At 44.0% G+C, this 27840-nt stretch overlaps 1 protein-coding gene across 4 annotated transcripts in view; it reads left to right on the top strand.

Annotated features, from left to right (window-relative positions):
- Positions 1–27840, top strand: part of TOM1 (target of myb1 membrane trafficking protein) — a 244150-nt gene that overhangs the window by 108457 nt on the left and 107853 nt on the right. For all 4 annotated transcript variants that reach the window (XM_069231390.1, XM_069231388.1, XM_069231391.1 and 1 more), the window contains exons 7-9: positions 21418–21534; positions 21688–21821; positions 22901–22949. In XM_069231390.1, coding sequence (XP_069087491.1) covers positions 21418–21534; positions 21688–21821; positions 22901–22949 — 300 coding nt within the window. The remainder of the gene's footprint in view (positions 1–21417; positions 21535–21687; positions 21822–22900; positions 22950–27840) is intronic.

Below are 27840 nucleotides of genomic sequence, written 5' to 3'. Positions count from 1 at the left end.
ATCGCTTCTGGTTGGGCGGGCCATCTGGGAGTGGTGGAGATCAGAGACAATTGGCCTTTGGCGGAGCCCTCGCTCCGAATCAATCTTCTGGAGCTGCGGACCATTTGCGTTCCTACCATCCATCAAACTGAGGATGGTGCTGTGCTCATAAACAACACACCACCATGTGGTTTTGCAGCAAACGAGGCAGGGTGGGGTCATGGACCCTCTGTCAGGCATTACACAACTGGAAGTGGATGGAACACTAGGAGATATTTCTGGTGGTACAGCACTTGATGGAATCTCCAGATGCCAAGGTAGACAAACTCAGTTGCATCTGGAGATGGTAATGGTCTCATACGTCAATAGAGAGAACCTTGGTTTGAATTTTTCGACACCACTGAGAATGTGCAATGCCTGCACTTTCACAAATTGAAGTTTCCAAGGCATCTCTCTTTCTCAGAGATGGGTTCTACCTAGAGTGGAACTTGGGCTCCTGTTCGCATTCCTACTGATACCTCTCCTGCTTTGAGTTCTGAAGAAGATCAGGAACAACTGGGCCCAAGTCATCGCTGCGATTGGATAGATTTCTAAACCATCTCCTAGGTCACCCTTGTGCCTCAGTTACCTATTCCCTTTTACTTTCTGCTTCCGGGGCTGTGCTGCTGCCTTTTGCATGTAAGCCGACAGAACACCGACAGCTGACATCTTCCTTCCAACATGTTATGGGTCGGTCATCTTGAAGTGGTGAGTCAAATATGATTTTTGCATTCTGACCACCATTTTTGGATGCATGTTTTCCTTATTCTACTTTTTTTAACACACCTTTTTTAATTCCACTTATTCATTGTAAATTGACTAACACCAGGGACTTAAGTTTTTCATAGTTCTAGAAATAGTACAGTGCGAAGTCCAAAAGACTGTCAAATGATGGTAATATTAAGGTAACGAGTTTAAAAAGCTGCCTTGGTGGTTGTTTCCTTACACACAGAAAAAACATACAGGTTTAAACATTGAGCTAGCAGGTCAAAATAAATCTCAGAAGTTGTCATGGAAGTAGAAATGTTCTTCATTGTAAATTTAAGAAAGCACTCTTGCTGTTATAGGGTGGGCGACAGGAAAAGGCGATACTTTACTGATAAAATGCATCATGGAAAAACTGCGTTTGTCCTCAGAGCCAGTTTTGACATAGAAGTTACTGTGTTATATTTTCCAAGCCCATTAAATGGACCCAGTATCTGATCACACGGCTTTCATTGGATGAACTCCAATAATTAGGATGTTTTGTCAAACAAGACAGCCATTTTGTGAATATCTGGAATGCAGTCTTAAAAAAAATTAAAATGACTGTAAAATATCCCACAAGTTTAAGTGTAGAGTATTTTGTAGGCTTAAATTTACAATAAAGAGTCTATTGAAATTTACAATGTTGTACCCACTGCAGCATCTCTTTCCTAAATAAGGAATTTGCCAAAAGTATCATCAACAGCATGTGGTTTGGTTCAAATTTCTAATGTGATTTGCTCCGCAGACTTGGTGCTTCTGTGTTGGGTGACCAGACGTCCTAGATTTCCCCAGACCGTCCCGGTTTTCAGTGTTCTGTTCCGGTGTCCCGACGCGTTTGTTAGTTTTAAGTAAATGCCCTGGTTTTTGGGAAAGGAGATATGAAAGGTTTGCTTTCCATTCCACAAATGCTGCTAAAGTCTTAAATAACTTAGGTGTCTGTTTCTGCCAGGCAGCACAGGAGGAGCCTAGTCCCAGCAGAGAAAGTGGGGAGGAGTGGGCAGGGGGGCGAAGGGAGGAAGTCATGCCATTGCTAAAACGTATTGTAAATGTGTGTGTATGTACATATATGCACTTGTAAATGTGTGTATGTGTAAATATGCACTTGTAAATGTGTGTGTGTATATAAGGTACATATATATATATGTTCAATGGCATGTGTAGCTGCAGATACACATGTTGTGCACTGTTCCTGCCATCTAGTGTTGGGCTCAGAGTGTTACAAGTTGTGTTTCTTCGAAGAAGTCTTTTCGAGTCACAGGACCAAGTGACTCCTCCCTTTCGGCTCCATTGCGCATGGGCGTCGACTCCATCTGAGATTGTTTTCTTTCCGCCATCGGGTTCCGACGTGTTCCTCTTTGCTCTGTATTTTGAATCGGGAAAGTTAGCTAAAGTATCGAAAATTCTACGGTATTGTTCTCGTTCGGTATCGGTTTAGTGTTAGTGTATCGGCACCGAAATCAAGACCGCTTCGGCGGCCCTTCGGGGCTTCCACTCTTCATTGAGGCCTGGTCGGCCCGACCACACCCGTCGTCCCAGACTAATGGACCGGACCCCTTTCCGTTTCTGTCCTAAGTGTCACGCAAAAGTATCCTTATACAGACCAGCACCGGGTCTGTAACCTGTGTTTGTCACCCGAACACAGAGCGGATACTTGTGAAGCTTGCCGAGCGTTTCGGTTGAAGAAAACCTTGAGAGATCGACGCGCAAGAAGACTGCAAATGGCGTTGAAACCGAAAAAACAGCTCGACGTCGAGGAGGAAGAAAACAATCTCCATCCAAGAAACGGACTCGGATGAATCCGACAGTGAACGACCCTCGACGGTGCAACAAACTGTGAGTAAACCTGCTCTGTCCCAAACTCAGGGTCACACCAAGAAACTTAAGGCCATGGGGACGCCACCGCCAGCAGGCCATGGCTCAACCCACCGAAAGGAAGGTGACCAGATAACATCGGCACCGAAAAAGGCCAAAGAGTTGCCGAAGACTTCCGACTCTGGTCGAGATTCCGGCACCGAAAAAGTTCGACACCGAGTGATCGAATCTAGCAAACCCCGTAAAAGCTCCTCGGAACCGAAAAAGACTATTTCAGTAGAAACTTCGGTACCGAAAAAAGCGGCCTCGGAGCCGAAACTAACCTCATACACTGAGGAGCAAGGGCTTTCCATGCAACTCAAGGAAAGACATAGGGGGTCATTCTGACCCTGGCGGTAAATACCGCCAGGGCCGGGGTCGGCGGTAGCACCGCCAACAGGCTGGCGGTGCACCGCCGGGCATTCTGACCGCGGCGGTACAGCCGCGGGCAGAAGCGGAAAGCCGGCGGTGTACCGCCGACTTTCCGCTGCCCATGGGAATCCGCCATGGCGGCGCAGCTTGCTGCGCCGCCATGGGGATTCTGGCACCCCATACCGCCATCCAGTTCGTGGCGGTTCCCCCGCCAGGAACAGGATGGCGGTATGGGGGGTCGTGGGGCCCCTGGGGGCCCCTGCAGTGCCCATGCCAATGGCATGGGCACTGCAGGGGCCCCGTAAGAGGGCCCCACAAAGAATTTCAGTGTCTGCTTTGCAGACACTGAAATTCGCGACGGGTGCAACTGTACCCGTCGCACCTTCCCACTCCGCCGGCTCCATTCTGAGCCGGCTTCCTCATGGGAAGGGTGTTTCCCGCTGGGCTGGCAGGCGGCCTTTTGGCGGTCGCCCGCCAGCCCAGTGGGAAAGCCAGAATGACCGCTGCGGTCTTTTGACCGCGGTACGGTCTTCTGGCGGTTCCCGCTTGGCGGGCGGCTCCCGCCGCCCGCCAAGCTTAGAATCAGGGCCATAGATTTGAGCAAGAGTTGGATATAGAGGAACCTGACCAAAGACAACAGAGGTTACATATCCATTAGGATACTGGCAAGATTCAGACTTTACCTCCACTCAAATCTAAAAGAAAACTTGCATTTCAAGAAACAGAAATGCAACCAAAGGCCAAAGTGTTTAGAGACAAGTCACCATCACCACAGGTCTCACCACAGCCATCCCCACTGCACTCACCACAATTGTCACCAGTGGGAACACCAATAATGCAGTCACCCACACATACTGGGATGACCCAAGATGATGCTGATGCATGGGATTTATATGATCCACCAATATCGGATAACAGCTCAGAGTGTTATCCAACCAAGCCGTCACCACCAGAAGATAGTACAGCATATACACAAGTACTAGCCAGGGCAGCTACGTTCCACAACGTAGCGATGCACTCTGAACCAGTGGAGCATGACTTCCTTTTCAACACTCTGGCATCCACCCACGCATACTATCAAAGCCTGCCAATGCTACCGGGCATGCTCAAGCACGCACAGCAGGTCTTCCAAGAGCCTGTAAAGGGAAGAGCTATCGCGCCTAGGGTGGAAAAGAAATACAAACCACCTCCAACAGACCCAGTGTTTATAACACAACAGCTCACACCGACTCAGTGGTTGTATGGGCAGCAAGGAAAAGAGCGAACTCTCAATCGTCAGGGGATGCTCCTCCACCTGACAAAGAAAGTCGAAAATTCTATGCAGCAGGCAAGCGAGTGGCATCACAAGCAGCCAATCAATGGCGAATTGCAAATTCGCAAGCCCTACTTGCACGCTACGACAGGGCACACTGGGACGAGATGCAAGACATCAGACAGCACTTGCCCAAGGAACACCAAAAACATGCCCAGCAAGTAGTTGAAGAGGGACAGGCCATATCTAACATTCAGATAAGGTCCGCATTAGACTCTGCAGATACAGCAGCACGGACTGTCAACACGGCTGTAATGATTCGCGGGCATGCTTGGCTACGGAGTTCTGGATTCAAACCAGAAATTCAACAAGCGGTATTAAATATGCCGTTTAACCAACAGCAGTTGTTTGGGCCGGAAGTCGATACTGCCATCGAAAAAATGAAAAAAGACACGGACACGGTCAAAGCCATGGGTGAGCTCTACTCCCCACAATTCAGAGGCACTTTTAGGAAACCACAATTTAGAGGGGGGATTTCGGCAACAAACATCTGAACCTTCCACCTCCCAAGCAAAACCCACCTATCAATCACAATACCAAAGGGGGGGGATTCGTGGTTCCTATAGAGGACAATTTCCAAGAAGAAGAGGGAAATTCCAGCCCGCCAAACCAAGCCCTAGCAAGCAGTGACTTCAATGTCACAACACCCCAACACTTATCACCAGTGGGGGGGAGGCTAACCAAATACTACCACAATTGGACACATATTACCACAGACACATGGGTCCTATCAATTATCCAACATGGTTATTGCATAGAATTCACAAAATTCCCTCCAGATGTGCCACCAAAACCGCACAGACTGTCTCCACAACACTTAGACCTATTACATATAGAGGTCCAAGCACTGTTACAAAAACAAGCAATACAGCTAGTACCCAATCACCAAAAAGGAACAGGTGTTTTGTCCAAAAAAGGACAAAACGTTAAGGCCTATCTTAGATCTCAGAACACTAAATCTATTCATCAAATCAGATCATTTCCACATGGTAACACTTCCGACGTAGTTCCCTTACTAAAAAAGGGAGAATACATGACAACACTGGATCTCAAGGATGCGTATTTCCACATACCCATCCATCCTTCTCACAGGAAATACCTAAGGTTTGTAATTCAAGGCAAACATTATCAATTCAAAGTGCTACAGTTCGGGATAACAACAGCCCCCAGAGTATTTACAAAATGCCTAGCCGTAGTAGCGGTCATATAAGGAGACAGCACATGCACGTATTCCCATATTTGGACGACTGGCTAATAAAAGCCAACACTCAACAACAATGTCAATTTCACACACAATACGTCATAGAAACTCTACACAAACTAGGGTTTTCTATAAATTACCAAAAATCACATCTGCAACCATCCCAAATACAACAATACTTGGTAGCAACACTCAACACACAAAGAGCAATTGCCACTCCAAGTCCACAAAGAGTCCAATCGTTCCAAAAGTTAAGGTCAAGCATACAACCAAACCAACACTACACGGTAAGGTTTGTAATGAAACTACTAGGCATGATGTCCTCATGCATAGCCATTGTCCCAAACGCAAGACTACATATGCGGCCCTTACAACAGTGCCTAGCAAAACAATGGACGCAAGCACAGGGTCAACTACAAGATCTAGGTGGTCATTACAACCTCGGCGGTCTTTTTACAAGACCGCCGTGCGGAAGACCGCCAGTAGTGGCAGTTTGCCGCCCGGCGTATTATGACTGTTGGCTGCTCTCTGTCCTTTTTACGACGGAGAGCCGCCAACACCCATACTGGCGGGCGGCGGGGAAGTGGAGGTTGCTCCACCTTCACCGCCACGCCAACAGAACACCGCCCAGCGAATCACGTCCTGTGATTTGGCGCGGCGGTGTTCTGTTGGCGGTGTGGTGTCGGCGGAGCAGCCCCCATTGCTCCCGTCCCCTCCCGGAGGATCGACGGACAAGGTAAGTCGATCGTCCGTTAGGGGAGGGGGTGGGGGGGTGTTTTGTGTTGTGTGGGTGCATGGGGGTGTGCGTCTGTGTATGTAGAGGGGGGTGTGAGTGCGTGTATGCTTGCGGGTGTGTTGCGTGTGTTGGTAATGAGTGCGTGTATGTCTGTATGTATGTCTGTATGGATGTGTGCGTGTATGTCTGTATATGGGTGTGCGTGTCTGACTGAGTGTGTGGATGTAGACATGTATGTTTGTGTGTGTGCGTGTATGTGTGTTGGTGGTGCCTGCGTGCTTGTCGTGTGTGTGTGTGTTATGTGATGTTGGGGGTCGGGGTGGGGAGGGGGGCCCTGCCACCTTTGGGGGGTGGCAGGGGTGTTGGGGGGGTAGGGGAGGGAGTCGTGGTGGGGGTGGGGGAGACCCCTATCAGTGCCAGGGAAGGGATTCCCCGGCACTGATATGGCTTACCGCCATGGATTTCATGGCGGTTCCTACTGCTGGAAATCCATGGTGGTAAGCCGGGTCGAAATACCGGCGGCGGTATTGTGACGGTCGCCGGGCTGGAGACCCAGGTCTCCAGCCCAGCGGTCATCTCCGCCCTGGCGGGCGGAACGGTGAAGCGGCGGATGACCATGGCGGTAACCGCCATGGTCATAATACTAAAAAAAAAAACGCCAGCCTGTTGGCGGTCTTACCGCTGCTTTAACACCGTCCGCCAGGGTTGTAATGACCCCCCTAGTGTTGATAGACCGCCAAACACACTCTTCGCTTCAGTGGTGGAACCCTATAAATTTAAACAAAGAGCGGCCATTTCAAGACCCAGTGCCTCACGCCATTATCACAACAGATGCTTCCATGTTTGGGTGGGGAGCACACCTCAACAATCACAGCATACAAGGTCAATGGGACAATCAACAAAAACTACTTCACATAAATCACTTGGAACTGCTAGCGGTATTTCTAGCATTAAAAGCGTTTCAACCACTAATAGCCCACAAACACATTCTTGTCAAAACAGACAATATGACAACAATGTATTATCTCAACAGACAGGGGGACACACTCGTCACAACTCTGTCTCTTAGCACAAAGAATTTGGCATTGGGCAATTCACAACAACATTCGCCTAATAGCACAATACATACCAGGCATTCAGAATCAGTTAGCCGACAATCTCAGTCGAGATCAACAGCAAACTCACAAATGGGATATACATCCCCAGATCCTACAGGATCACTTCCACTGCTGGGGGACACCAAACATAGATCTATTTGCAACAAAAGAAAACGCAAAATGTCAAAACTTTGCGTCCAGGTACCCACACCCTCAGTCCAACGGCAATGCTCTATGGATCAGCTGGTCAGGGATATTTGCTTACGCTTTTCCCCCTCTCCCGCTCATTCCTTATCTGGTCAACAAACTGAGTCAAAACAAACTCAAACTAATACTCATAGCACCAACCTGGGCTCGCCAACCGTGGTACACAACACTGTTGGACTTATCAGTGGTACCCCACATGAAACTACCAAACAGACCAGATCTGTTGACACAACACAAACAACAGATCAGACACCCGAATCCAGCATCACTCAATCTAGCAATCTGGCTCCTGAAGTCTTAGAATTCGGACATTTAAACCTTTCACAAGAGTGTATGGAGGTCATTAAACAAGCAAGAAAACCTACAACAAGACATTGTTATGCAAACAAATGGAAAAGATTTGTTTGCTACTGTCAGACTAATCAAATTATGTCACTAGATGCCTCCACACAAGACATTGTAAGTTATTTATTACACTTACAAAAGTCTAATCTAGCTTTCTCTTCCATTAAAATCCATCTCACTGCAATATCTGCCTATCTGCAGATTAAACATACAACATCGCTTTTTAGAATCCCAGTTATTAAAGCCTTTATGGAAGGACTAAAAAGAATCATACCCCCAAGGACACCACCAGTACCTTCGTGGAACCTTAATATTGTATTAACACGACTCATGGGCCCACCATTCGAACCCATGCATTCTTGTCAAATCCAATTTCTGACTTGGAAAGTAGCCTTTCTAATAGCCATCACATCACTTAGAAGAGTGAATGAAATACAAGCATTTACTATTCAAGAACCCTTTATACAAATACATAAACATAAAGTGGTTCTCCGTACAAATCCAAAATTCTTACCAAAGGTCATATCACCATTCCATCTAAACCAAACTGTGGAACTCCCAGTCTTCTTTCCACAACCAGACTCAGTAGCTGAAAGGGCCTTGCATACATTAGACATAAAAAGAGCACTAATGTATTACATTGACAGAACGAAACAATTTCGTAAAACAAAACAATTGTTCGTAGCTTTCCAAAAACCTCATGCAGGGAACCCTATATCCAAACAAGGCATTGCCAGATGGATAGTTAAATGCATTCAGACCTGTTACCTTAAAGCTAAGAGAGAATTACCCATTACACCAAGGGCACATTCCACTAGAAAGAAAGGCGCCACAATGGCTTTTCTTGGAAATATACAAATGACAGAAATTTGTAAGGAATTTACTAAGCATTACTGTGTAGACGTGTTAGCAACACAACAAGCCACAGTAGGACAGGCTGTATTAAGAACACTATTTCAGACAACTTCAACTCCTACAGGCTAACCACCGCTTTTGGGGAGATTACTGCTTTGTAGTCTATGCACAGCATGTGTATCTGCAGCTACACATGCCATCGAACTGAAAATGTCACTTACCCAGTGTACATCTGTTCGTGGCATGGGATGCTGCAGATTCACATGCGCCCTCCGACCTCCCCGGCAGCCTGTAGCCGTTTTTAGTTGCATGAAAATTGTAAATATGTAAATAAATATTATTATTTTAATGCACACTACGTACATACATTACTACTTCATTGCATGGGCACCTCTATTATACTCACAACTCCTACCTCACCCTTTGCGGGGAAAACAATCTAAGAGGGAGTCGACGCCCATGCGCAATGGAGCCAAAAGGGAGGATTCACTCGGTCCCGTGACTCGAAAAGACTTCTTCGAAGAAAAACAACTTGTAACACTCCGAGCCCAACACTAGATGGCAGTAACAGTGCACAGCATGTGAATCTGCAGCGTCCCATGCCACGAACAGATGTACACTGGGTAAGTGACATTTTCCATATATATATATATATATATATATATATATATATATATATATATACATACACACACACATTTCCATTTAAAAGGGTACGTAAAAAAACGGAAAGAGCCACGTAAGAAGTAAGGCTAAAGGCTGTAGTCCTACTTTTATGTCTGCCCTGTCCCGGTTCTTGCTTCTCGATATCTGGTCACCCCAGCTTCTCTGCCCATTTATCTGCTTCTGATTTTCATCTTTTTGAACAATTTTGATAAGATGGGTGAATGATCAGTGGAGGTCTCTGGTGGGGCTGTAGAGTGGTACCAGTTAGGGAAGGTATAGAGGACTCTTGCCCTAGTATGCCTTGTGGAAGGTGCATGGAACCTAAATTTAATGCTGACATTTACCATGAATACTGAGTTAAATGTCTGATAAGGGGACCGTTTACAGTAATTCCCACACAATTATTTATAAATGATTTGTATGTCCTAAAAATGACATATAAACCAAATCAATGGATAACTCAAAGAACGAAGCATAAAATAGATCAATTCAAAAGGAAAGAGAGCCGTATAGATATGCAAGTATTCAGTTAATGAATTTTATAATGAAAATTGAACACAGTGAATACAGTGAATATATCAGGAATTGGGTACAAGGCTAGCAAAAGCCACACATTCACTATGTACAAATAATGTGCAATTAAGTGTATGCAGTGATATTAGATAAATGTATGACCGTTCTGCTCTTGATACGGAATCAGTCCATTCAGTGATACAAATGAGTTATGTGGGTTGATCCCAAGATGATAAAGTGGAACTGTTGCTAACTTTTTGGTCTCATGTATTCAGTACACAAGACCATCTTCGGGAGTGCTTATGCATAGGGTGATTATATCAACCCCTGCTAAATTTCAGGCTCCAATAGGAAAGCTAGGCTGGAGTGCGCCCTTATTGTTACGATGACTGTATGTTAATTGCTCTGATATGGTTTTAGAATTAATCTTCAAGGTAGTTCTAACAGACTCAGGTGAATAAATAAGGGAAGAACAGAGCAGCAGGACAGCTCACTCGAACAGCAGCAGTCGACTATGCTTAAAGGCCACTAACATGTTTTAGGTCAAGATCAACTAGATTAAGCGTCAGATGTCTTTGCAGAGGTAGGGCCTCAGCTTCCAACAGTATTTCAAACAGTTTCTGCTTAGATTCCATAAAGTCATTGACCACCAGTCAGGGAAGGACTGAGGTTGTTTTTTGCAAAAGTGAAATTAAGTAACTTCAGACATATGGATTTTATTGACAATAGAAGAAGATCACAGCATTGAGTTGCTGAAAGAATAGTTACATCGTCCACCAAAGAAGGACAGAACAAAGAGCCCCTGCCCATAGGTCTTTTGCAAGCTGCTCCTCTGATGGGAAAGCATTTGTTTTGAGGAGCTGCCACTTGCAGAAAGTATCATGTGGCATACTTGATACAGTTTCTAATCCCCAAAAATGACATCACTCTAAGAACAATCAAAGATGTACATTTTATCAACAGATATGTCAAGCTCATACATTTCTAAAGGATGCTGCTACCTGTGGGTCTGTCTTCCAAGATGATGTGTTCAGAATTATGTAGTTCACCACATTCTCTGCTGGAAGTCCACAGAGCACATCTCACTAGCACTGACACCACTCCACTGACTCATGGCTTAGCAAAGGTCAAATTTAGGATGCTGTGCCTCATGCACAAGGTTTTTTATGTGTAAGCATCTCCTTACCTCTCCAAAATGATGATGCCTTACTGCCTGACCACATGTTTCAGGTAGCCGACCAAAATGTACTCCCTTTTTACACAGCAAGATAACGTTTTGAGGACAGGACACTATTTGTTCAAAGGTCTTCATTCTAGAAACTCTACTTCCAATTTGCACTGAATTAGAATTTCCGAGCTTATCAAAGCTCTGAGTGTGCTTCAGAGACACGTGTAAATTTCTCAAAATGGAGGAGGTGTGGAGTGCTCCCCACAATTTGGCAAAGGAAACAAAGGAACGTGTAAAAAGGTGCTACTGGGAGAACATTCTGATCCAAATTTGGCTAAAAAATCATGGTAGTCTGACTTTGCAGTTCTTAGATCACAAATGTAGTCCCAAGTTTGAGGCCTATATGGATAATGTAAATCCTCCATATACCAAAACACTATTCATTAAATTTAGACTAGGGACTCTTCCGCTCAAGCCATTTACAGCGCAATGGAGACCGGAGGACTGCAATTCAATATACTGCCATCATTGTCAAAAGACAAAAGAGTCACTCGCGCACTTTATGTTTTTCTGCCCTAGATATTTGGTACCTAGGAAAAAGTGGATTGCGCCATTATGTAGGGCAATTGGGATAAGGGAATGGAACACGGCATTACGACTCCTAACAACTGATACAAATGATAAAATAGTTTTTTCTGTGGTGGGATACCTGCGAAGTGCATGGTCAATAAGAACAAAAGAACTATTATAAATGTGTAAATTCAACACATTGGTTTTAGTCTATATTCACTTAATATATCAGTTCTTAACCGGATGAACCTAAAACCTAAATGGTCTGGATTTTTAGTTTTAAAGAATAATGATGATCTGTATGTTTTATAAATCTGTGACCTCACTATTTATCTAGGGTTCTTAAAAAAGTAAATTATGCAATTCCCCCTTCTATCCCAGATATCAGAGACAAATGATAAAATTGGTCACTCAGCGGCAAGGTTCTTGTAAAACACATAGGAGACACGAACTAGAACTCTGATAATCACATGCTTCTAATAATTTGGTTTTAGATTATATTTAATTAGCTTGATAAATTTTAATTAATTGAAGCTAAATTTTAACGATCTAATATTTTTACATGTCTTGAGATTTTGTAAAAACAAAAATGTTTAAAAACAATGTTGTCTATACATTCTAAAAAAATTTAAAGCGCTATGTTTCTTAATCATGTTATGTCTTGTATTGTCTACTTTTATGGCTTATAGCCGAAATAAAGTTATATGATGATGATGATGATGATGAGTGTGCTTCTTACCTACAGAGTGTTTGTCCATACCATAACTGATTGCCCAGGAATTCAACAATTTGTCGCTTGAGCAAAGACATTTGATGACAAGGAGATGCTTTCTGCCAATTTCTGAAACACTCCATGACCTACCCATACAAATCACTTTAAAGCTGAATCCAGACAGAATCGGCACTAATCAAAAATACTTCAAATCTGATTTATATTCAGAATTGTTATCTTTAAAGCTTAATTAGCAGTGACTAGAGATTACTACAATACATTTGGCTTCCCTGTCTTTTAGATTCTGTTATGTCTGTGGAATGAAAGCATAACCAGAAGCTTGGGTGCATTTTTTTACATGCTTTGTAACCTTCTCTCAGTTGCGTGCGTCTCAAGTGCTCAATGTGGCAAGAATCGTGCTTGTGTTCAGCTTGCTGATACTCTAATTTCCATTGCAGTTTTTTGTTATTTGTACCGAAAGTCTGATTTCCCCACAGAGGAAAAGAGCAGCTGTGAAGTAATAAAAAAAATAACAGACAACATATCATCCTCAGTTCTGCATTCTAGCTCAGTTTGGGGAATTTTGTGTGCTGTGTGGCATATTGGGGTTGTTTTGTTTGGAAGCAGTCTTCTGTCCTCTGTATTTTGCTTTCTGTTCGTTGCACGTTATTTCTAAATGTGATGTTTTAATGTACAGTGTTGTGCTCAGGCAAAGGTAATAAGCTTGATTCGTTTGAATTTCCACAAGATGTATTTATAAGAGAACATTCCTTTTTGGGTTTATTTACTAAAGTATTAAGAATGTCTTTATCGAGAGAAGTTTAAGCAAGATTCTGAATCCTGAAAGGATTGTTGATGTTGTATCAAACACTACTGAATGGAAAATGTATAGAAAAATCTGAGCAGAAGATCAGTCTACTTTGATTAAATGTCAGTGAAGAGATGTGCATATCAACACATTAAAAAGTATCATGATTGACATACACGAAGAAGGTGGACACAGTAGAACTCAGCAAGATTTAGAATGATTTAATTACGTCGTATCTTTCAGGACGTGTTTTCTGAAGAGGTGAGTTTTTATTGTGCTGGTTAAGGTGAGCAGTTAGATTGAAGGCTTGGTGGATTCTCAGAAAGCTGTAGATCACATGTACAAAATCTACGTATTTTAGAAAGCAGAAAGAATATCTTAAATATTTATATGCTCCTACTTCTTTACTTAGAAAAACAACTTACACTATGTAGCTTCTTCACAAATGTATGTCTTCTACTGTTATAGAAACATGATATCTGTCTCTTATTTAGGTTGCACCAATACACCACACAGTCAACATTAATTTTACAGATGCATCACCTCATACCAATATTATTTCCTCTCAAACACAAATTGACAATTGTTTAATCTGTAAATATATAACTTGTCAAAGTGTTACAGAGTGCCACCTGTGTGATAAATAGATGATAATTAGCCAGTGACTGTTTCAGACTTATACATGGAAATTCAGACCCATAAGGGTGCACACAGACAAGCTCCTTACTCTTGAGTCTGTAGTAAATGCTTGTAATTGTGCACTATGCAGTCGTTCAAAGCAGTGGGGTGATTGCAGCCAGTGGTTTCACTATTTATTTTGCTGACATGGCGGGATATGCTATCATCTCATCTTAAAGCCTTTCCCTCCTCTAGTATTTGATTCAACCCTCTTAGAAACTACTAATGGGCTCTTCATTAGAACAGGGACCGTCACTAGACTGTTTTGCAGTAGGAGTAGCAAACCAGTTTTAGATTAGTGGTTCTTTGGAGAATGTTAACGGTGTCATGAGTGATGCTTTGCTGTTGAGTCCTTTGGCTGTGTTGTTTTTTCAGGCTGTTTTCATCAGTTAATACTTTGCGATGGCCTCTCATATTCTAGGTCTGGAAGTAGTGCTGAGAAAGTCAGTTGACCCATCAGTTGTCAGTCTCTGAAGAGATAGGTTTCCAGAAGGCGGCCTCCTTTTCTTCCTTGTCAGGAGAGATCTTTAGTATGATTATTTTTTATTTGGTACGCTGTTTGGCTTAGATATAGGGCTTTGCTTGTGATGGAAAAGACTGCATAAAATCCTCGTTTCCAGGAATGCCCAGTGCAAGTTCATTGTAAGGGTGAAGGAAACATGGTCACATTTATGTTTTCTTTGCAGTAACTGTGTATGTTACTGAATAATGTTCCCATTTGAAAGGAGCCAGCTCATTAGGCTGAGCTCCTAGGAAGGCATTACCTCCTCAGAGAAAAGGAGCCCTTTATCATGTGCTGGTGTACCTTTTGGTTAGGGCTTCTGATAGGGCATTAACTTCTTCCATATGTCATGTCCAAACATTCTGCCATGTCTTGTCCAAAGATTGTATTGCCGAATATTGAGGTTGCTTAATCAGGACTCTACCTCATGCCTCTTTCACCCAAAAAGATCATTGTAATCCCTCCTACAGCTACCTGTCTCCCACCTTTGCTTTTTATCATATGGCACCCCCTCCTGTAGTTATCTGAGTTCACTCAGCGTTGCTTGTAGTGGATTCAACAAAAAACTCTTCACATTATCAATCACATCAATCTCGGTTTCAGCTTCACATTGTTTTTGTTCTTCTACTTTTGATCTGATTATCACAGCTTCTGTACACAATACCTATCAAACTCATCTGCATAGTGATTGATAATGTGAGCTGTATCTTAAATTCACTGTTACCGGTTCTTTTCATCCCTGCTTTCTCCCTGTTTTCCTATCTTTCAATTTCTCCTTCTTGCTCCCTTTTCTGCCCTCCTCTCTTGCGCTGGCTGAAAGTCTAATGAGTAAAAATAAATTCTGGTTGTCAAAAAAAGAGTGCCGGTGCCCACTCCTTGCAAACAGTGGCACGGATTAAGCACTGGACTATTCTTACTTTTGTAATTTTGGAAAGGTTTGCTTCTTGAGGTGCTGACAGATGATTAAGTTTAGAGATTTGTCAGATGGGGTAAATTTGCTTTCAACCAGGGTGCACTGCGTGAGCAACCTCTGGCTGTCTGTCTAGGTTCCATCTGAATGCAGTAGCAGGAATTGAGTCTTGGTGGAGTTCAACTTAAGGAGAAATGCTGCCATCAGCTATTGCTGCCACCTGATTGACTCAGCTCACCCTGGAGATGTACACTAACTGCAGATCCCTGGCTACTGGAGCCAGACGCACGCAATAACCTGCTCCCTGTCTCTGACCAAAGAAAACGTGCCTATTGGGAAGCTCAGAATTGCACATCACCACCATCAGTCATCATATCAATTGAGAGCTGCAGCAGGCACATTTCCTTTCCATCTATCGATATGGATATCATATTAACTGTCTTTATGTGCCTAGCTCATAACAGAACCAAAGACAGCTCTGCTTTAAAACAAAACTGTCTTGTTTCTTCCTTGTATCTCCTTCAACACAGTTTAACGCAATCTTTTTCATACTTTTGCACCAATAGATACTAAATACAGAGAGACAACACAATTCAGATATGCACCCACATATTTTCCAGAGCCCAAGCCCAGGCTTGTCAATACTCAATTACTAATAATGTTCCACTACTTCCACAGCCAACATTTGACCCCCCTTCTGAAGAAGACCTTTGTACCCAGTCTATAAGGGTTGAAATGCGTTAAGGACTGTAATAAAAAGGAATGCCGCAATTTTTCAGACATGCATTGTTACCAGTAGTGAACACTTCAAGATGGTTTTGGAAGTACTAGACATTTCTGGCCTTGTACATGCCCCTTCGTGGACTAACTAAAAGATTCTTAAGTTATTAGGGCTATCAAATTAAGAGAGTTACCCCTTGAATGACCCTGTTTGCATTCTTATACTATTGGATTCATATGTGAATTATATATTACATTGATGTTTCATATTCGGTTTTTAAACTTTTCTGGTACACAAGTATTCTCTATGATTTGGTGAAGGAGTGTGAATGCACTTTCACAAGTTTTGCACACCTACAACACTTCTAAATATTTCACAATTAATTTCCATGCATATCTTATTGTAAAATGCATTTTGACTGTGTCCTTTGTATATGTGTTGCATGGCAAATTCTATATGTGTACTTAATCTTAAAATATTACTTTTAATCGTTACCAGGCGATGATAAAGCTATATGTTCGATGGCATGTGTGGCTGTAGAGACACATGCTCTGCATACTCCTTCCCTCTAGTGTTTGGTTCAGAGTGTTACAAGTTGTATTTCTTTGGAGAAGCATTTTCAAGTCACAGGATTGAGTGACTCCTCCTTCTCTGTGATACTGCGCATGGGCGTCTATTCCTTTGTTAGATTGTTTTCTCTCTGCTGTCGGGATCAGACGTGTGTAGCTTTGTTCGGTTTTCGACTTGCTCCAGTCCGAAAATGTCCTTGGACACTTCACCTCCTCTAAAAAGGACCTCTAAAGTCCTCCTCCTGATTGACCTTCCTCACCACCTCCACCCCCTCCTTCTCCACCTCTTTCCCTCCTCTTTCCTGCCTCTCCTACTGCAGGAGACCTCACACCTCAGTGGAATTTATAGGGGAATGTTTGGGTGGAACACAGCCTATGAACCTGAACCCATGGTAAAAACTGACCCAAATTTATACCCTGCAAGACCCTCTCCCCCAGAGGACTCTACTAGTTACCAGCAAGTTATTGCAATGTCAGCTGCTTTTCAGAATGTTCAGCTCCATATGGATCTCATAGAACAGGAGTTTCTGTTTGACACCTTAACCACCACACTTAGGGATTGTCAGTTCCTTCCTATGCTTCCTGGCATGATTCGTCATGCAGATGACATCTTTATGGAGCCAGTCCGCTCTAGAATCATCACTCCTAGAGTGGATCAAAAGTATAAACCTGCTCCTTCTGATGCATTAAATATCTGGCCTCACCAGATTCAATAGTGGCGCCACTGCAGGAAGTGAGCCAAAAGCCAGGCCACAGGAGACTCTCCTCCACCAGACAACTCGAGCAAAAAGATAGATACAGCAGGCAAAAGAGTTGCAGCACAAGCAGCAAATCATTGGTGCATTGCCGAATGTGCACGCCTTGTTAGCAAGGTATGATTGAATTCACTGGGATGAAATGGAGGAGCTCCTCCAATATCTCCCAGATGAGCACAGTAAATGAGGCCAGCAGATTGTTACAGAAGGACGAACAGCTCTATACTCAGCTGCACAAGGGGTAAATACAAGCATATTGTTAAGGAGACATGCCTGGTCTAGATGTTCTGTCTTCAAGCCAGCGATACAACAAGCGGTACTTAACATGCCCTTTGACAAAGAATACATTTTTGGCCCTTAAGTGGACTCCACTCTGGAGAAACTCAAAAAAGGCCATGAGCGCTCTTCAGCGTCAGGCACACAGAGGTAATTTTTGTCGCCCCACACTTAGAGGTGGTTACAAAGCCACAACCTAGGAACCATCTACCTCTCAAACTAGACAACCCTCAACCTCATATTCTCGAAAAAAAATTCAGAGGGACCTATAGAGGCAACAGCGGCAGAGGCAGGAGCAGTACCACACGTGGCTCATATTCAGCATCTAAGCTGTGACTACGTACATCTGCCCAAGCCCCACACCACACCTGAGGGGGGTGACTTCAACATTTTCACACACAATGGATAGATATAAAATTGGACCAATGGGTCCTTTCCATTACTGACAGGTTGGGGTGCTCACCTTCAAGACCTCACAGTACCTGGATTATGGGATCTCACTCACTGGTCCATGCACATCAGTTAATTGGAGCTTAAGGCAGTGTTTGTAGCTCTGAAAGCATTTATTCCTTACCTGTCACACAAGGTTGTCGTAGTCCCAATGGACAACAGGACAGCCATGTATTATCTACAGAAACAGGGAGGAACACAGTCATCCCAGTTGTCACAACTAGCTCAGACAATATGGAAGTGGGTTCTTTACCATAAAATTCCCTTAGTGGCAGAGTATCTCCCAGGAACAGACAACGACTTCACAGACCTGCTCAGCAGGATGCATCAACACGTCCATGAATGGGAACTCCACCTGCATGTCCTTCAAAAATATTTCCGAAAGTGGGGAACTCCTCAGACAGACCTTTTTGCCACAGCAGAAAATGCAAACTGCCCAAGCTTCACATCCAGGCACCCATGCCCTCTATCCAAGGGCAATGCTCTATGGATGAACCGGTCAAGGATATTTGCTTAAGCTTTTCAACCTCTCCCCCTTATTCCATTCCTGGTTCGGAAAATCAGCCAGACATCACTCACCATGGTCCTTGTAGCTCCCACTTGGGCACGCTAGCCATAGTTCACTACACTCATGGACCTCTCAGTAGTTTCTCACAAGAAGCTCCCCAACTCACACAGGATAAAGGACAGATCAGCCATCCCGACCCCCTGTCACTCAACCTTGTGATATGGCTCCTGAAGTCATTAAGTTTGGGTATTTAAGATTGCCTTTGGAATGTATGGACATTCTCAGGAAGCTCGTAGACCTACAACTAGAGCATGTTATGCAGCAAAATGGAAACATTTTGCTTGTTACTGTCAATCAGAGCAAATTAACCCCATGAAGGCTACTGTACAAGCCATTGTTTATTTGCTTCATTTAAAGAAAGCAAATTTAACTTACACATTTATTCATCTTCACCTTGCAGCAACAGCTGCATACTTACATAACAGACAACATACTTCTTTGGTTAGAATCCCAGCTATCAAAGCCATTATGGAAAGCTTTAAGAGTCTTTTAACCCAGGTTTCCTCCGGTACCATCCTGGAATCTTAATATTGTACTCATTAGACACATCGGGCCTCCTTTTGAGCCACTTCATTCATGTCCTCTTCAGTATCTTTCTTGGAAAGTTAAGTTCTTAGTCGCTAACATATCACTCAGACTTGTTAGTGAGCTCCAGACCCTAACATTGGAAGAACCTTTCTTCCAAGTACAGAGACTGAGTGCTTCTTTATACAAATCCGAAGTTCCTACCCAAGGTGGTTTCTCAATTTCATATCAATAAGTTCATTGAGATACCATTTTGTTTTCCAGCAACCTGAATCTTGCAGAAAGGGCTCTCCACACTCTAGATGTCAAACAATTACTCAAGTACTACATGGATAGAACCAGAGTTTTTAGGAAAACTAAACAGCTCTTTGTAGCATTTTCTGTTCCTCATAAGGGTAGTCCAGTATCAAAAGACATTGCAGCTAGATGGATAGTTAAATGCATACAAACATGCCGTGCAAAGGCAAAAGGTCAGTTACCTGTGGCTGCTAGAGCACATTCCACTAGGAAAAAGGGTCCAACATGGCCTTCTTAGGAAACATACCTTTAGCTGACATTTACAAAGCAGCTACTTGGTCTACACCACATACATTTACAAAGCATTATTGTGTAGATGTACTAACATGCCAACAATCCAATGTAGGACAGGCTGTCCTAAGAACACTTTTTCAAATAACTGCAATTCCCACAGGCTAGCCTCTTCTTTCATGGAGGGACTGCTTAACAGTCTTTGCAAAACATGTGTATCTACAGCCACACATGCCATTGAATGGAAAATGTTACTTACCCAGTAGACATCTGTTTGTGGCATTTAGTGCTTTAGAGTCACATGTGCCCGCCCTCCTCCCCGGATCCCTGTGGCCGTTCCAATTACCATATACTTCTATATATTTGTACATATGTAGATACACTTACATGGACATCTCTATCATTATTCTTCCTCTATACTCTCTCACCTGCCTGCGGGAAAACACTCTAACAGAAGACTAGATGCCCATGCGCAGTAACACTGAGAAGGAGGAATCACTCAATACCGTGACTTGAAAATACTTCTTTGAAGAAAAACAACTTGTGACACGCCGAACCCAACACTAGATGGCAGGAGTATGCAGAGCATATTAATCTTCAGCACTTCATGCCACAGATAGATGTCTACTGGGTAAGTAACATTTTCCTTTCAGTTATATAAAGTACCCTTTTTTCTATCTCTGGTCTGTGAGTGGTCTTTTATAGCTATAGCCATTGAGGTTTCAGCATTGGTGAACAAGGTTTTCAGCTCAATGATGGTCCCCCAGAGAGGGCACACTGAGATATGACTGAGTGTCATCTATATTCTGACGAATGGTCTTTCTGTTGACTTCTGAGATTGTGGCCCAGGTGGTTCTTCATAAACATTAGAAGTTCAGTTGAAAGCCAAGCCTTGTGTTACTTCGCACACCCCTGAAAGGTTTCTGGTCTATAGGATTGAACGTGAACATATTTTTCTCTTCTTCCTTTTCTGCGTAGCAAACTAATCACCAAGGCGTCCTGAATTTCCTTGCGTTTGTAAGATTTTGAGATTTACTGTGATGTCAATCATTAATTGAAAATTATGAAAGCAACCCAGAATTTCAAGAAGCTGTGCTATTTTAAAAGTATTGCAATCCTAAGTGGCAATATCTTTCTAGGTAGTTTTTTTTTTTGTTGGTGCCAGGTGCATGGAGAGAAATGTGCTTACGTTCCCCTGAATTGATTTGAGGTGGAAAAGGCATGACCAGGATGTCACCCACTCCTGGGTGCATGTATGGCTGTTTAGGATGCGCAACCACGCAATTAAGTTTGACTAATGTGATCTGGACAACACTGGAAAAAGCTGCAACACTGATCAATAAAAAGTGCTGGTATGATTGAAAGTTAAACTAAAAAAAAAAGTCAGCTGTGTGGGGTGGGTTACTATGTTGGAGGTTATGGAATATTTCTGTGTTTTACAAGGGCATCTTCTACTTGTCCTTTTAATATAGTCTTTCATTTTGCCTTCAACCTAAGGATAAGCGTACAGCTTAGTGTACACTTAGTCTAGAATGCTTCGTCTGGTTTGTAGATTGAGGATGGGGTTGGTCATGTGATTGAATAGATCATGAAAGTAGAATCTGCTGAACAAGGTCTGGATGTCTTTGCTCTTCAGAAAGCATTGGGGCGCGGATGGATTTTGGGGAAGTTGTGTTGGATTGAGTCAAGTGTCTAACTCCTGGGTGCTCTGGTTCCTCTAATGGATGGATGCTCACCATCCGATGTTATTTCCACAGATTGGTAAAATCCAAAGCGAGCTGGAAGTAGTGAAAGGAAATATCAAGGTGATGTCTGAGATGCTCACAGAACTGGTACCAGGGAAAGCCACAGACTCTGATCTCGAGCTGCTGCAGGTAAGAAAAGGCCACTTTACTTTTACTTAGACACATCTTGCACAGAAGGGGTCACTTCAACTCAGGCTTCCCTTCAAATAGATAAATACAGGCAGTTTCAATACTGAGTGAGGGCAGGTCTTTCAGTGTTTTCTGTTCTTTGATTTTTCCCAGGAGTTGAACAGAACATGCCACTCAATGCAGCAGAGGGTCCTAGAACTCATTCCTCTGGTACTGAATGAGCAGCTGACAGAGGAACTGCTCCTCGTGAACGACAACTTAAACAATGTGTTTCTGAGGCATGAGAGGTATGAGGTCAAAGTAGGAACTGCTGTGGATGTGGAGGGCTGGAAAGGAAACAAAGCAGAACATAAACTGAAGATTGCAGCAGAGAGAAAAGAAAGCGAGAGAGTGAACTGTTAAAGATTGGAAGGCAGGAGAGAAAGGTAGATCGCACAAAAGAAGAAAGTGCATGCACTCCTGTCGATTGATGACACACAAGGAGAAAGAGGTGTTGAGTAGGAACTTTGAGACCCCAACAGAAACTGTTGGTGGGGTAGTGTGAGAGTAGGAACTGACAGAGGAGAAAGGGAGAGAGAGAGAGAGAGAGAGAGAGAGAGAAGGAACTGCTGAGAATAGAGAAAGGAAGGAAAAAGAACCTGGATGTAGAAAAGAAGAAAGTGCTGAAGAGTCATAAAGGAGGAAGACCAGGTGTTATTGAGGATTGGGGGTCTCAAAGGGGAAAGGGGGGTAGAGTGGTGCCTGCTGAGAACTAGGAGGAGAACAAAGATAGAGCAGTGAAGGTAGAAGCCAGAGAATGTGGAAAGGGGGAACACAGACTGAGGGGGGGCAGTGGTCAAAGGCAGTTAAAGCAGGAATTACGGAGAGAATTGGCAGAGAAAGGAGAGGAGAGGGAAAACCCGAATCTGCTAAGGAACAGAAAGTGTTAAAATAGGAGGGATAGAAAAAGATTAAATGTAGGTAGTGCTGAGAAGAGAGAAGGCAAAGAGAAAATGGGAAAACACGGGCTGTTGAGAGACAGAAAGGGTTTTAAAAAACTGTTTATGGCAAGGGGAGATGAAAAGAAGAAAACAAACTGTACAAGAAAAGAAGATGGGATTGCACAATCTGTTTAGAATGGCAGGTATAGAATGTTAAGTAGCAGGAACTGCTTATGGGGAGGGGCAGGATAAGGAAAAGAGGTAAAGAAACTGATCAGAGAAAATGTAACAGAAAAGAAAGAGGAGCATAAACAGAGCAGAAGAAGAGACAAAAAATGGAGTGCGTAAACTACTGTGGAGAGGAGGGAGAACTGAGCAAAAGCTAGAAGAGGAATTGATGGAGCGGAGTGTGCCTTTGACCTAACCTTCTGAATTTCCCCCTTCAGGTTTGAAAGACTACACTCTGGACAAGCAGCTCCAGCCCTTCCCATAGAGGTAAGTGTTCTGATGTCATATTTGTGACAGTGTTTAAAGGCTTCTCACAGTCCTTCAGAGGATCGTCACTGAAAGGAGTACAGTGTTCGGTCCCTCTAATCTCAGGCCCTCAGTGAGCCTGTGCAAAGCTTGTCCCCTTAGTATAAGCTAAGAGCCCTTTCTCTCCAGATACTAAGTTATCATTAAACATGCTGTATTTCACATAAATGCAGCAAAATATACCAATTTGAACTCAGCGTCTGCCAGTACTGTAGATCGATTTGTTACTGACTGGAACGAAGACGGGTGGGAACATGATAGTCTTTCAGCACCTGAGAGCGAAAAACAATACTATGATATGTGGAATGATTGAATTTATGTTGGCCACTAGTTATTACAGAGGAACGCATTCCAGTTGTTCATTTATCCTTGCTGTACCACTACAGACAGACACCAATCATATGCAGAGCACATGGTCCTTCCCCAACATGAACAGTTTAGCCTGATCTCAGAGCTAGCCTTTGCTCATTGAGCGCCCAGGGTGAAACCAAATTTGGCACCCACTCCGCCAGTCTACAGAAAAAGTGTTTAAGCACACTTCCTTTTGGACCTAAGTTTAGGGAGGCTGCTGCAGGGTGATCCACTGTCCCTCTAGAGGTCAGTGCCCTGGGCGTGTAACCAACTTGCACATGCTTAAGGCCAGCCCTGCCTGAACTAGTGACTACGCCTCTTCCACATCGAAGCGCAAGCGTGTTATGACATGTTTCAGCCTTGTTGGGCCTCATCAGCGAATTTCAGCTTAAACCATGTGGCCAAGCAAGCCATTGTGAACCTTGTCAAAAAAGCATACCGGTCACACTCTGGGGATGTCTCACTGAGGGGAAAAAACAAAAGGTGATTGATGGAATGCTTCAGTTAATCTTGGCCACTGGTAATTACTCTGGGTATCATTTTTTTGCTTACAGTGTTTCAGTAGCTAGGGACTAACCTTATGCAAATCATTTCTGGCGTCAACCAGTTAGAGATATTAGAGCAAAAACTCAAAGTCCACATTTCGTCTGCATGTGGACATGAATAAACCTAATTACTGATGCATTATCTGGCAGGCAAAATAACTCATGTGGCCATGAATTCTGGCAGAACTGGCAGGGTTTCCCTGGAATGCTCAGTCTTTGGCTTCAGTCCATTTTTTGAGACACTGTCCCACGGTCTCTCACTCAGTTGTTTGTTTACACAAGGTCAGGTTGATGGTGTCCAGGATGATCAACTAGCTGCCCTCTGAGTTTGAAAATGCCTACTTGAGTAGCTACAGTTGTGAGGTTTATATTCCCCTGTTACACATAGCCTAGGAAGATATAAGTCTTTACAAACAGGATAGTAGAATTCTAGTGACAAAACCAACTTTTTTTTAACCAATTTTGTTTGCATTTTGTATTATTAGCGTTTGCATACATCACATTTATGCAAATCATGTTCGCAATTGTAGAATTGGAATTCCCATCCCAGTTACTAGCAAAATAGTATCACCTCCAGATCAGCAAAAGACCTTGGTTTAGTCCTTACAAACAAGAACAACAGCAGGACAATAGTCATGTGGTGGTGTCTCATGTTGTGTTATTATCTGCAGTGTTATATAAACTTCTCATCTTAGGCAATGTCTGCACATGTAGAATTCTGGCAGTGACATCTGAACATTTACAGGGCCTATAGAAGGCTGTTTGAGAGCTCCAAAGGATACTCGAAAAGTGCAAGTTAACGTCCATGGATGGTCAGAGAGGGATCACTGCAGAAATGGGTAGGGGATGGGTGGGGGGGGTCCCCCAAAGGGGGAGAGAGAGGGACGCATCCAAGCCATGTTAGACGTTAGTGTTTGTCACTTAGCTCTTCTTTGTACGTGAGTAGGTCAAATAATAGCGCTTTCCAATCTGCTGCAACATCGTATTTGCACAGTCCTTCCTCCTCAGAGCTGCCACCACTGCCCTTCCCAGCTCAAGCATAACTGTGCACCATGGGCAATATCTGGGCTTTCCAATACATTATAATAGATCGGGAAACTATCAGTAATTCCAGGTCTATGAAATGATTTGCAGCTTTAGCTGTTTTTGAGCGCCTAAACAATCCCAGCAATGCACCCTCCATCAAGCCCGCATCCACGCGACCAGTCTCCTCCCTGAGTGCAGGAGCCACCGCCACCCATAAGGCAACCGCCTACGAGCAGCTCCAAAACATGTGTATCATAGCTCCAGGTTGCATCCTAAGGAAGACCCGAAAATGCAGGAAAGAGTCACAGGTAAGCTCTATGTTATATGTTATGTTGGATGTACTAGAACTTGGCATTCCGCAACAGTTTTCTAGGATATATAAGTACTGTCTCCCAGTCTTTCTTGGTCAGCTCGTGACCTAAGTCACTCTCCCATTCCCTACGGACTCATGTGTGGTGTATGCCAGCGCGGAAACAAACCAGGTGACCAATCTGCGGCCCCCACCTATTAAGTATAATGTATGTATGAGTGGGTGCTGATCCGAGTCCGTGTCCGTGATGCCCTCAGAAGCATTCCAGGTCAGCTAGTAGCATTCCAGGTCAGCTAGTAGACATTCGTAGGCCAAGAAGTGACCTGCTGGGACATCATACTCCTCCTCTAAGCAATCATAGGGTAAGAGTGTGCATCGCCCTGAAACAGGGTGCATACTCTACCCTGTACTGTAAGTGGTAGAGTGCTCCAGAATACCATTTGAGGGCAAAGGGCTGTGATGGCTCTCGTGAGATTGCCATTTGTAAGATCCTGTACCTCATGATAAATGTTTATGCCAAGGTATTGGAAAGTACGGCGCTCGCAGTGCAAAAATGAGAATCAACAAAAAATTGCTGTCGCTGGCAATCCGGATGTAAAGGGGACAACCATGATTTGGCCCACTGCACCCCCAGGGCCAGAAGCAGGGCGGAATTCTTGCAGTATGTGTCGGATATCTGCTATGCCCTCCCATATGTCACGGATATAGACTAACAAGTTGTCCGCATATAGTGAACCTACGTAGGTCTCCCTGGATAGTGGGGGTACCTCAAGAGTGTCCCTGTTGTCGAAGCCTCTGAACTAAGGGCTTGTACGCTAAAGCGAAGGACAGTGGGAACAGTGGACAACCTTGCTGCGTCCCTCTGCTCAATCAGAAAGAAGAGGCCACATGCTGGCCAATTTTCACCCGTGCTGTGGGTTTGGCGTATAAGAGTCGAATTAACTCATGGAGTCGGTCCTCACTGCCAAACACAGTCAGGGTGGAAAATAAATAGTTCCAATCCACCGTATCGAAAGCTTTCTCGAAGACCTGTACGAAGCACACAGCAAATAGGGACTGGACCAGAGAATGCTCCATTACCCTATACAAACGATATATATACGTATATTTAGAGTGGTGGACCTCCCTGGCACAAAGCCATTCTAGTCCTTGTGCACCAGTCATGGCATGTGCTCATACAACCTGTCTGCTATAATACACAGGATCTTGTAATCAGACCCCAACATCGATAGTGGGCCATATGAGGCGATCTTGTAATCAGACCCCAACATCGATAGTGGGCCCTATGAGGTGAGCTCCATCGGGTCTCTCCCAGGTTTGGGAAGCAACATTAGGAGAAATTCATCCAGGGTTAGTGGGAGTCAACCCTCCTTGAGGGCCTCTTGGTAGCGTTTGAGAAGCTTTGGGGCCAAGAGGTGTTCCTATGCTTTGTAGAAATAGATTGAGAATCCATCCATCCCCACTTAGTCGCCGTGTCCCGTATGGCCCCACGTATCTCTTGTAATGAGAGGGGGTTATTAAGGTCTTCCCTGTCCAGTGGAGGAAGGACTGTTAAATTCCCTGAGGGAGGAGAAACCCTATGGCAAACTGTTGATCCTCAATGGGAGGATCATATAGAGTCTGATAATGCGTTGTGAAAGCTTTATGAATCTTGACCTGATGTGTGGCCTCAAGTGTTGGATAAACCCTGATCATTGTGATCAGCTGGACAGGTTTGCACTGCACAAGAGCCAAGCCAGTAAGCTTCCCAGCTTTTCCCTTTCCGAGTGCATCCTTTCTTGGTACGCGTGGAAGTCGAGGTGGTGCAATTGCTCAGTCTGTGAAGCATATCTACACATGGCTTCCCTCAGTGCATGGTCGAATCGGGCTTTCATTTCTAATGCACCAAGGGATGTATCAAGGAGGGTAAGTTCACTCTGTAAGTCTGCCCTCACCCCCACAACAGCATGAATGCAGTGACCCATCATGACAACTTTCATCGCTTCCCAGTCTATTAACTTGCACAAAGACGTTCCCCAGTTGTCTGTTAGACTTTGGGATAGTGTGTCATCTGTTGTGTCTCAGAAAACCTGGTCTTCAAGCATGGTGGACTATAACCTCTAGGTGCCATGAGTCTAGTAGTTGGGTCACATAGATTCTATTTTAATAGAACTTGCAAATCATGGGGGGGAGAAATAGGAGAATTCACTATAAGTGGGGTGTAAAGATTTCCATCAGGTGAGTAAGGTCAAGTGTTGAAGCCACTGAGAGGGATGTATTGCAGCCACCACTGAGTGAGCGATCCAGCTGCAGATCAATCACACAACTGACGTCCCTGCCGATGATCCAGGGCATATGGACCCATTTAGTGAGTACAGGGGACAGACGCATAAAGTAGTCCGGCTGCGCCAAATTGGGGGCATAAATGCTTCCTAACAATACTGCCCTCTCGTCCAATTGCCCCTCGACCAGTACGTAATGGTCGTCTGGGTTGATTTTGGTGTTTATAAGTCTACAGGGGACCTCCGGTCAAACCCAAATTAGGGCTCCGTGGGCAAAGCCAGAGTACGTGGTACAAAAACATTGCCCTGTCCAGCGTTTTTGAAGCCGGATATCTTCCCTTCTTTCGTAGGGGATTTCC

This window comes from Pleurodeles waltl, chromosome 4_2 (genome assembly GCF_031143425.1).
Source record: "Pleurodeles waltl isolate 20211129_DDA chromosome 4_2, aPleWal1.hap1.20221129, whole genome shotgun sequence".
NCBI classification, from domain to species: domain Eukaryota; kingdom Metazoa; phylum Chordata; class Amphibia; order Caudata; family Salamandridae; genus Pleurodeles; species Pleurodeles waltl.
The sequence above is the reverse complement of the archived record's forward strand: the minus strand, read 5'-3'. Positions and strand labels throughout refer to the sequence as shown.